Source organism: Miniopterus schreibersii (assembly GCF_964146895.1).
Source record: "Miniopterus schreibersii genome assembly, chromosome: 19".
Lineage (NCBI taxonomy): Eukaryota > Metazoa > Chordata > Mammalia > Chiroptera > Miniopteridae > Miniopterus > Miniopterus schreibersii.
Window position 1 is genome coordinate 22,774,507 of NC_138119.1, and position 12,078 is coordinate 22,786,584.

Sequence of the window (12,078 nt, forward strand, 5' to 3'; positions counted from 1 at the left end):
CAGAGTCACAGGACCTCCCAGTGGCTGCTAACAGAACACGGCCTCACGGGAACTACCAGGAGGGGTGAGTGTTACTTCTGATGACAATATTGAAAGGACAGCGGATTCAATTAAATGTAAGTAAACTTGTTTGTTGCCAGTATTGACACTGTGAATCACTAAATCTGAGGGCCCTTGGCACTAGCTGAGTTGTAGAACTGTTGAATGTATGTTTGTGTTTCTTTACCCTAAGATGTCCCCCGAAGTCACTCCTCTGGGGCAAAATAAAAACTAAAGGGAATGGCCGGCCGGGCGTGGCTCAGCAGTTGAGCGTCGACCTAGGATCCAGGCGATTAGGGTTCGATTTCCGGTCAGGGCACATGCCCGGGTTGCGGGCTCGATCCCCAGTCGGGGGCCTGCAGGAGGCAGCCGATCAATGACTCTCTCATCATTGATGTTTCTGTCTCTCTCTCTCGCTCTCCTTTCCTCTCTCTGAAATCAATAAAGATATATTTTTTTTAAAAATCTTAAAAACTACAGGGAAGACTAAGAAATGAAAAAAAGTTTAAAGATATCAAAGTATAAACATATGCAAAGTGACACTAAAAGTTCAAATTAAAACTAGACCGGAATATTTACATGTTTTATTAAATCTTTACAATCAGTAAGTATAATCAAATACACATTTATATACAAGGATTATATACATTTTGCCCAGACTTTTACATCACAGTACATAGTTTCCCTTAGAAATGTTGTACACATTTATCACCAAACAATAAAATCCAACAACAGTAGTGTTACAGCACCTGTTAGTACAGACATCTTTTTCATAAATTACATCATAAGAAAATATACGGCTGTAAATTGGGCTTTTAAAAATGTCTCTTATAAAATCTGAACATACAATATTTCATTCACAGAATGTTTTTTTTCCTATGTTCTGACTAAAGCCTTGTGCATAAAACGACCGGTTGGAATATTTACTAAATCCCCCCACCTCTAAAATTATAAGCACTATTTGAATTACTTATGCTGAGCTTTCTTTATGATGAATTTGGCATGGGGTCTGGTGAGAGAACAAATGCTGGTTTTATTGTAAAAAGGGCTGTGTGACAGTACTTTAAACTAAGACAAATTCTGGAGAGAACTGTATTAGAGAAATTAAAATCAGAGAGTGCACAATTTTTCATTTTACTCTTTAATACTGTGAAGAAAAGTAAAAAGTATAATGTCAAAAATTATTTGTTCTGAAACAATTATATTCTTATTGGAAGCCTATTAAAGTTAAAAAAAAAAGAAAAAAAGAACCTACCCAACAAAATATCCCACCCTAAACACATCTCGTAAATTACAATTCTTTCACACCTAAAACTTTATGGAGAAAGTACTGGAAACTAGGGTATATCATCTCGGTGGACTGTGATACGCAAGAAAACTACAGCTATTTTTAGTTGGTAAACAAGTTAAGTTTTAAAACTTGAAAATACCTGAATTAAATACTTGCTCTAATGTCTAACTTTTAACTTTCAGATAAAATCCTTACTTGATTCCAGGTTTGTAAACATTGTATAAATCCTTCTTAGTCAAACGATTTTATGGCTGTGGTGATCACTTCAGCTCTATTTCCATGCAGTCAACATTTAACTGAGGTAGACCAGATGTTACTAAAATTCAGGGTCTCATAGAATCCCCTGAATCTTTAGGAAGTAAATAAAATCTCTATAGAAGGTATTTAAAAAACAAAACATAAAAAAACTCTAATGCTGTTGGAAGTTTTCAATGAATTCAAAAACAACTTCATGGCAGTATATCAAATAAGAAATGTAGAGTCAATTGCATTGTTGGAGTATTGAAGCCAAACATTATACCTTCTTTTCTTAAATGGGGAAAAATCAAATATAATTCCTTCTGGGAACTGAGTATAATTTAATTCTTTTCTTTCCTGTCTTTCTTTTTAAGGATTCACTTTTCGAAACAAGTAAGCAATTTGCTTCTAGACCTCAATGAATGGCAACAACTCCCCCTAATGGCCAAAGGAAAGTACAGTGGCAGTAAGCTGGTTTTTCCTTGTATGCCACAAAAATCTTTGCTGGGGAAAAAAATTATGTTGTTTTGATCTTAGAAAAGTGAGATTTACACAACAATGGCTCTGAGCTACAAACAAAATCAAATCACTAAATATAAGGCTTCTGTAATCAAAGTGTTAGAGGAACATCTGCTCCCTTTCTCCAAGCCCCAGTCCTATAAATCAAGGCAAGTCAAGTAATTAAGCTTTAGCTATTTTGGCAGCTTTGCAATTAAGGTGAACAAAGCACTATGTCTATCCTTTCGTGAACTCTATGTATTATAGTTTTATCTTCTTACGCCAAATTTCACATGCAGTGACTAAAAATATCCATTTTGGGGTCAGGTTTAATTAAGGGTCAATAAAGGTCTTGTATACTACTCTTCCCCCCCCCAAAGTGAATTCTCTATTAGATTTATGACTCCCTGACCCAATTAGGTTTTCTGGAATTTTTGAAAGCAGCTATGCATCCCCTTATAAAAGAATATATCTACCTGGATCTAAGACACACTGTACATGAATATACATAACTACGATACAGCACTGCTGTTCTTTTAACAGCTCCATATACAGTTTCAGTTCATCAGTACCTCAAAACTGTTTTAGGAGAAGGTTATTATATAATGTCATGGTAAAGAGAAAGAAAATTAAGTCTCACAAAAAATACTCCTTTAGAACAAATTCAGGTAAGTTTTATTAAAAATAAATAAAATGAATAAAGGCATGATTTCAACTACAGGGCTGTCTACAGATATCAACAACAAAAAATTAAAACTTAAATGTGGCCAGCACCAGACTGCCACCAAAAAAAAAAAAAAATTTAAGCTATATGGCTGTATGTTAGTTGGTACTGTGTAAGTTTTCTACACAGGTTACCATAGACTAATTTTCAAGTCCATATCAGAAGGAATATTTGTTTAAAAAAAAAACACAAAAAACCATGATTTAACAGAAAATGTGACACGTTCCTTAGGTACAACTTTAGAAACCGTAGTTACCCCAGGATTTTTAGATCACTACCACAGTTTGACCATGGCTTCCTAAGATAGAGAAATGGGACAGAATGTATTAAGCTATTGGCAACCTGGGCCTTGTGGCTCAAACTGCACACTACACGTGGGATGGAGTAAGGCTGATGACCAGAGGTAACCACCTCTAAGGGAAATGAACTGGAAAAGTTGATGATTCACCTTGTAAGGACCTAACATCAAGTTCCACTTCAGAGTAGTCACAGCTTTCCCTATGGAAGGCCCAATGGCAAGTTCATATTGCAACATTACAGTTTCTCCTTTGCTCCGTTTTTCAAAAGCATTAAGTAACCATTCTCCACAACATTATCAGATGACCTTTTTACCTGGTCCCAGTGATTAGGCTTTACGCAGAGAACTCTGAGAAAGTACACTGGCTTCACCTTTGGTTTCTATGAAAAGGACATTGTTAGGAGAGAGAAATCAAGTCACCTTGATCACCTGTTACACAACCAAGCCAGTGAGAGTGGTGAGCGAGATCGCTCTCGCTGCGACACACTTGCTTCATAACCACTTAGGTCACTTCGAGTGTTTTTGTGAAGGCAGCACAACCAGAATGCCCACAATACGCTTGTATTTCCCAGAAGAGCCTCTAACCCCAAACCTAGGAACTTACGTTTCCTCCAATTAGGAAGAAATACAAATTCCTACTCCCCACCCCACTGCTGACAGGATGTTTCTCGTCTATCCAGAGCCTGGTTCCTAGGCATGTCCAGTAGTCTCCTGGCCTGAGGCGCTGCAGGGCGGTGCGGGGCTGCCATCTGGGGGGACTGCGAGTTTCCATTTCTCACGGGACAGTTTGAAACGAGGTCAATTCTAACACAGCAAGCTCCAGGCTCCTATGATAACCAGCTATCCCCAGTCAGAACGCCGTTGCTCGTCACCACACTACAGCCTCCCACTGCAGAGCCTGCTTAGTAGGAGGGTGTCCACTAACCAGTTTGCCTACTCTTTTTAAATACCTACCACCAAATTCTTCAGCGAGTCATAGTTCGCCTTTCTCCATCATTTCAAATGCTTCTATATCTTCATTCCAGTCTGCTAATATGGAGTCTATGGGCTGGGCCTTTTTACCCCAGCTGACGTTGGGACTGGAATCTTCCTCAGTTTCTGATTGTTCTTGAACTTGGTTATCTAAATCTGTACATTCACCATCAAGGCCTGCGGGCCCCTGGTTTTCTGTGGGATCAGAATTCTGTTCAGAAGGAGAAGCTCCTGCAGCATTGTCCGTAGCTGCTGGAGATAATGGTTCTGGGTGAGAGTTTGGAGAGTTCTCTTCAGGAGACTCTCCATCCACCAAATCCACCTCCTGAGAACCCGGGGCGAGCTGCTCGGCACTCTGGTACTGAGAATCATTTTCAGAGAATGGCTGTTCTTCATTTTCCATTTCAGGATCTGTATATGAAACAAACAAGCTTCATGAAACTTTCCCCTAAAAAAATGCATCACACTTTCAAAAGCATATAGGTTTTTACAATCAAATGAAGAAATAAAACTTAAAGAAAACCATGTTAATGCAGATCAGTGAACATTAACACTAAAGAGTAAAAGACTGCCTTATAATAATGCTCCCACACTTTTCTGTACACTAATTTTGCAAAATGGGACATTAGAAAATATATGTTCTTTCAAACTGCCTTAAATGGATATGAGTAAATGCCAAGAAATACACTAAACAGTAATACTATTAAAGTGCATATAAATCTTTACTGTATGTCAAAAGTTTACTAAATATCTGAAGTCAGAGAAGCTTGCACATGAGAACATATTAAATAGAATTTTAAACAGCACTTATCATTGTTATGTTTTAAGATAATAAATAGTCCTTTGGAAAGTGAAACTCCCACTCAGTAAGCCATGAAAATGCAGATATATAAAATTTTGGATGATTTAAGGGCATTAATGTGATTGGTTAAGTAAAATATTTTCATAAAGACAACTGAGATTATTTATAAAACTTCTATTTCATTACTGTCGGTCTATGAATTGTAAGCTATGGTCATCCGAAAATCCACTGGAAGGCTGACCAGTAAGTTAAATCCTCTCATGATGAATATATAATGAAGCCACTAGAGGCATTTTATTTAGGATCCTGACAAGAAAGTGTTTAAATGGCGTCCACGGCCACTTGCTGTCTCCCCCACAGTCTCTGTGGTGGGTGGGTCAGCAAACACCCCCCGAGTGTCCACTGTGGGGCAGGCACCGTGCAAGGTGCTAAGGATAGAACAGGCAAAACAAACACCAGATCTGCCTCCATGGATCTTACAGCCCAGGTGGGGAGAATGGAATTTACACAAAATAAATGGAGAACTCTGACAAAGTGTTCTGGGGTTAGAAAAGAATGAGATTTGAGGGTTTCCTTCAGAAAGTGACACCTGAGCTGAGGTTTATAAAGTGGAATTAGTCAAAGAAGGGACAGGAGATGGGCCTATTCAAAAAATGAAAGGAAATACAGGCAGGCAGGCAGGAACAGGTGGTGGTCCATACGCAGCAACTGATTAGGAAGAACCACCCCACCAGGGAAGCTTAGGCTCTCCAGTATGTGTGCTGGGGGGAGGGGGCGCCCACACATCCTCTCTTCTGAGCAGCAACAAAGGTGCACTTTAAAAAGGCAATCGGGAATACCAGGGGACAGGGGGCCAAGAAGAGGAAGCCGGGAGCCGGTGCTCAGCGCTCACTGATCCCAGGCTCCCTCAATCCAAGGAGAGCAACACCTAAAAACCTTCCCGCTTCTCTCTGGGCTACATTCATCTAGTACAGAAGGAGAGGAAGAGGTGCAGCGCTACTCATCTAGAAATCAAGACTGCTTAGGCAAAAATAATTACCCTGGGAGTTACCAACTATACAACATTATTTTAGAAATCTAACTACACAACAGGATAACAGAACAGTGAGTGTAAGCATAGAAAAAGGAATTGTCATTATTTTCAGATTGTGTTGTATACGTAAACTCAAAGCAACTCAACTTTTAAAAACACTTAACATAAAAGAATCTGATAAAGAGGGTAAAAATAAAATTAAATAGGCATATATCAATGACCCCTCTATAGTAGCAATACTGGTTAGAAATAAAATTAAGTGCTCTTTTCGTAATAAAAATAAAAGCTATAAAACATAGAATTGAATTTATTATGAAAGATATATGACCCATATTCCTTACACTGTAAAATCTTAATGAAAATATAAAATAAGATATGATTACATTTACAAGTAAGTTGTGTTTTTTTTTAAATATATCTTTATTGATTTCAGAGAGAGGACAGGAGAGGGAGAGAGAGATAGAAACATCAATGATGAGAGAGTCATTGATCGAGCCCACAATCTGGGCATGTGCCCTGACCGGGAATCGAACCCTGATCCCCTGGATCCTAGGTCGATGCTCAACCGCTGAGCCACACCCGGCGGGGCATTTACAAGTAAGTTTAAACTGTAAGTTCCTGGATTGGAAGTCCTAATATTTAACAAAATTTTCCCGTTTACATGTAAATTCAGAAACACAGAAGCAAAAGAAGAATGAAGAGAGTATCAAGATACAAAGAAAATAAATTTAAAAAAAATTTTAATCCTCACTCAAGGATATGTTTTGGTTTTTTAGAGACAGAGGGAAGGTGGGGAGGGGGGGGCGAAACACCAATCGGTTGCCTCTCATACACGCCCCGACCAGAGATCAAACCCACAGCCTAGATATGTGCCCTGACTAGGAATGGAACCTGCGACCTTTCAGTGTACCGGCCGATGCTCCAACCAACTGGCCCCCAGCAGCAGGAAAATTATTAAGTCTGAATAATGAAAGGACAAGGGATCCTTGGGCAAAGACTCAGAGAATGGATGCTCTATAGTGGCTTACCCGTCTCCACCACCAGTTGACCGGAAGCAAGGAATACAAAGATGGGAAGCAGGTGGAGATGCCCAATGTAGTGTAAATGTCAAGGGAGAACGACACTGAAAGACGCCCTCCAGTTTCACCCGTGAGTGAGAACACTTCACAGAGAAGACGGCATTTATACTGGGTAGTCAGAATGGCAGCGTTCTCAAAGAGAAAAGGACTCGGGCCTGCGGGGATTGAGAAGGCACGTCCAGGAAGAGGGGAGTGACTTTGTGAATGTGACAATGCATAAGGAAACATGACAGGGCTGGAGAAAGGAGGGCATGTACCTATCAATTCTGCTAACAAGAATGATCTAGGCGCACTTTCCTGGCAATGAGGCCATCAGATTTTCCTCCTCAGGCTCAAATCCTTCTCCCACAGCAACCGAACCTCAACAGGCCAACTTTAGAACATGTTTCCCCCAATCGACTTCAGTGGGGAAGATCCTGGGAAAAGTAGCTAATACTGCCAGGCCAAACCAGGGCAATGTTCCTTCCCCCACTTTCTCTGTCTGCCTCTTTATCAGACACAAATATAGGAGTAGCCCTAAAAACATCGGCCTGCAGCTGTCAAGGCACTGTGGGCCTACCTGCAAACTGCAAACATAATAAAATATTAAAACACTGATCTCTTTTTCCCTTGAGAAATAATACTGCAAAAAGAAAAATTGATCAATTGTAAACTGTTTCAACTTGGAGCTAAAGGTAAAAAATAAAAAGTGTCTTTTGTTCATGTGCCCAAGATTAGAATTAGTATTAAGCCCTTTATAAACTTCACATTTTAGAAAGATGGGACACATGAGAGACAGGGCATTAAAACTTCTATGGATAACTTAACTTTTAGAAGTGTGACAGGTCTGACCTGAAGAAGAGTATGTACAGTTCTTATTTACAGGGGATGTGTTCCAAGACCCCAAGTGGATGCCTGAAACCACCAGGAGTGCCAAACCCTATATGTACTGTTTTTTTCCTATTTATACATACCTATAATAAAGCTTACTTTATAAATTAGGCACAGTAAGAGATTAACAACAATAACTAATAGAACAATGATAACAATACACTGTAATAAAAGTTATGTGAATGTGGTCTCTCGCTTTTAAAATATGATAACTGACATAGCTACTAAGTAACTAATGGGCGGGGAGTATATACAACAACAGTGTGGATATGCTGGGTGATCCACATTCAGAACAACAGGCAATTTAAAACTTATAAGTTATTTATCTCTGAAATTTTCCACTTAACATTTCTGGACAGTGGTTGGCCACAGGGTAACTGAAACCATGGAAAGGGAAACTGCAGATCAGAGGGGACTACAGTAAGATATCTGAACATTCTTGCTAGCAGAGAGTACTACTGTAGACATTTCTATATTAATGGCTGGGCCTTAGCATCTGAATTAAGAAGGTAGGAGCGGGAGTGGTGGCTTGTTCTGGGGCTTCTACTTCTGTATTAATATGTGAGAAGAACTGCTCCATCAAAACTATGTGACTTTATAAGGGAACTACATATTTGTGGAGTGAGATTTTTAGAAAGGGCAATCTGGAGGACATTTTATTGTTCAGACTTTAAGGATGCTATTATCTGGTATACTTATATAATCCCACCTAGTACTCTCGATGGAACAAGTATGTCCAGATACATAGCTGGGAGATAAAAAGCGGTGCCTTCTTTGTCTTATTCAGTGTTTCTCAAGTACAATTTACCTGGGAGGCTTGTTTAAAATTTCAGATTCTGATCCTCTGCCTTCAGAGAGTCTGATTCAATATTCTGTAGTAGGACTCAGGAATCTACACTTTTAACAAGTACATCAGCTGATTCTGATGCGGAAGAGAAACACGACACGTGCAGTAATGGCCCAGGACAAATGAATGATAACCACTACCAACATCAACTTCTTAGGATATCTTCCTAAGTGAATAAAGTAGGTGATTTAATAAAACTATTATCATTGATTTTTTATACTGATAAATATTAACAATTACACTGTAACTTGTTGCTGATTTAGTTAATATAGCTGTACAGTTCTTGAAAGAACTACACAAGTGGAATTTTTTAAGACTTTTGGTCAAAAGATCACTCTATTACAGAAACACAGTACAATAAATATACAGACTATCAAAACTGTAAAATATATACGATAGTTTAAATAAAGCCCCTCTATTGCAAGGTTCCTAAGGGAATACTGTTCAGATAATTTTTTTTTGGTAGGAGAATTTATATTTTTTATATCCTATCTCTGGTATGGGAAGCACGTGCTTTTACATAATCTCACAACCCTAACCCCATGCACCCTTACAAACATATGCGTTTTTAAAACAAGTCAATATTTTAAATAGTTTGTACTATATTCAAATAAAAAGTGATTAAAAGTAATACATTCAAAACAACAGTGTCTTTGTTAGTGCCTCTTGTGTGGACACAGACTAGTGAATTCTTATTATATGGGATATTAAATTTATAGGATTTGTTATAACAGGATCAATAAAGATTTATTATGGGACAGTTGACTAGACATGAAATAATCTAATCACATCAAGCCAGATACTATCATGGTATCCACTGAAACAAAATTATATATATATGTACATGTGCATGTGCATATATATACATGCGCATATATACACATACACACATATATACATATATGTAATTTAAGGCTTATTAATGCAAGATACTTACTACTATTAATAATGTAGCTTGGAATCATTTTACCTTTTAATATTGCTGCTGAAATTCCAATGGTAGCACAAAATGAGGGAAAAAGCAAAGGCATTAAAGAGTTACATGGAATAATAATTTGCCTGTTTGATGTGCCTAAATGCATAAATGTAGGAAAGAAGATCTGAGTTTAGCAAAAAGCTTATAAAAAAACATAAGGTACATAGAAGGGTTATAGAAGATCAGGAATCCTTTCTGTTCTGTTCTGCTTCCATCTATTATACCCTTCCATACAGACCCTACTCACTCCACTGCTCTTAAATGGTGGACATTTGAAAGAATCTCAAGGAAAAAGAAAGCAGTGAAAAAAGGCCAGACAAAAACACTGACTGGGCCAGCAGATTACAGCTCAGCTTCCACTTCCTTTTTCTTTTACCGCTCCGCTTGGAAATTGTAATGAATTAAATCAGTTCCCTACACATCTGTCAAACAAATACCCAGGGCATTCAACAGCCCTACAGAAATTATACTACTTTATCCAATTAAGAGAGATGGGAGGAGTACAGCTCTCTCTATAGGTGTCTCTGGTGGATAAGAAAAACTGCTGCCATGAGCATGAACACAACCTTTGTCTGACGGTTCGCTTTCCCTCATTTCGCCCCTATTCCTGGGAGTGAAAACTATAAAAGAATACTAAGAAGACCTTGCATTTATACAGTAATTTGAGTTTCAAAGATCTTTCAAATTACTCACAAACATTTTGGCCTAGAGAGGACGATATTCACATGCGCTAATAAGGCATGCTATCCTGTTCTTCAGACATCAGCCACTGGCAACCCTTGTAACCTATAAAGATCTCAGTGGAGAGAAGTCACGAGATTCCTATTGCCTTCATGACCATGGCCATTTCACTATAGGTAGTCTAGTGAAACCCAATTACTATTATATTACATACAACACTATTTTATACAATTTCCTTTTACTCCTTATAAAAGAAATGTAAAATGCAATATCAGTGAAATTGAGTGGTGAACACCTGTGGATGTTAAAATGACTCTCTGGATGTAATCTCCTGTATTATCATCACTGGGCAGAATCAAAGCAAAAATTATAAATTATATATTAAAATACAATTCTAAAAACATCCTAACTTGGCAAACAAAGCCAAATAAATGTTTTACTGCTCTTATTTCCAAATGGAAAATATATTTGAAATCATCTTCTAAAAATTGTACTTCTTTTACTAGTAATTCAAAAATAATTTTTTGACACTTGTTATAAAACTAGTAAAATTAATGCTAAACTGCATTAAAAAAGCAAATGCTTTACCCTTACCTCGATCTTTTGCTTTGTCAGAAAGGAGCACTTCCACCTCCTCATATTCCCGGATAGCATCCAATATGATACTTCCTTCTTTACTGAACAAGAACAGCATGGGGATCTTGATGTCATCTGTGTCCTTCCCATCACCTGCCATCTGGAACAGAGGGGCAGTATCACTGCTGCTCCCCTCATTGTCATCTAGCCAGAAAAGGAACACACCAAACACAAAAACAGTCATCCGTTAAAAAGGTCTATCTACCGCTTGTTACTGTTTTGTACCTGTTGGCAGCATTCATTTTATGCACCAGTCACGTGCACTGCTAATCTCACATGCCGGTCTGCCTGCAGAACCTGCCTGTCCCTTCTCAGAGGGCTTGCTCTGGCAGCCCTGCTAAGTGGAGAATCCCATGTAGGACCCACTGCCTTAGCAATAACTGACTGGACAACGGACGGCTACTGGACCCTCAGTCTCTCCGGGGGACCTGGAAGTGGCACGCAGAAAGACTCAGTTAGCAGTGGGAATGGCCATTTGGGAACTGATGAGCAAAGAGGAAGCAGGCTGGTGAGAAGCTGGAGAATGAAGCAGAACTGCAAAGAGATGCAGAATTCTGCTCTTTGTGTCTCCAGGAGGACCCAGAGATAGAGACAGAGATGTCAGAAACACGAGATATCGTGGTTCCTGATGATTTTCAGCTCCCACTTCCACTTCCTTAGAATATTCAGTTGTATTTCTTACTCTTGGGTTCAATGAAAATACATAATCCATTTCCATATAACAAACAAACCCCTCTACTTAAGCCAGCTTAAATAAACTGTATCTTACAGCCAAATGATTTCTAAAAAGATAATTTGTACTTCTAGTACTTGCAATAAAAAAACAACTAAGTCCTAATTTGCTCATTTATATACAATTAAAACCAGTAAAAACCAAAGAAAATGCCTCATCAGAAACAAAAAAATACTTAGGAGAAAGAAGTTACAACACAAGAAAGTTTCCTCAAAAAATTGAGTTTTCTGAGAACAAGGACCACTGCCTCTTAATCCATTTACCCACAGAACTCAGCAGAGGGTCCTGTGACAGATAGAAAACGTGTGACTTGACAAACCTTGCAGAGGAGAGAACACGTGGGAATTAGAGACTTCATCACA

The 12,078-nt window shown here is 38.5% G+C and overlaps 1 protein-coding gene across 4 annotated transcripts in view; it reads right to left on the minus strand.

Annotated features, from left to right (window-relative positions):
- Positions 1 to 609: 609 nt before the first annotated feature.
- Positions 610 to 12,078, minus strand: part of EDEM3 (ER degradation enhancing alpha-mannosidase like protein 3) — a 50,518-nt gene continuing 39,049 nt past the window's right edge. For all 4 annotated transcript variants that reach the window (XM_081121994.1, XM_081121996.1, XM_081121995.1 and 1 more), the window contains exons 19-20: positions 10,942 to 11,127; positions 610 to 4,470 (exon numbers count right to left, since the gene is read on the minus strand). In XM_081121994.1, coding sequence (XP_080978120.1) covers positions 4,061 to 4,470; positions 10,942 to 11,127 — 596 coding nt within the window. In that variant the 3' untranslated portion in view covers positions 610 to 4,060. The remainder of the gene's footprint in view (positions 4,471 to 10,941; positions 11,128 to 12,078) is intronic.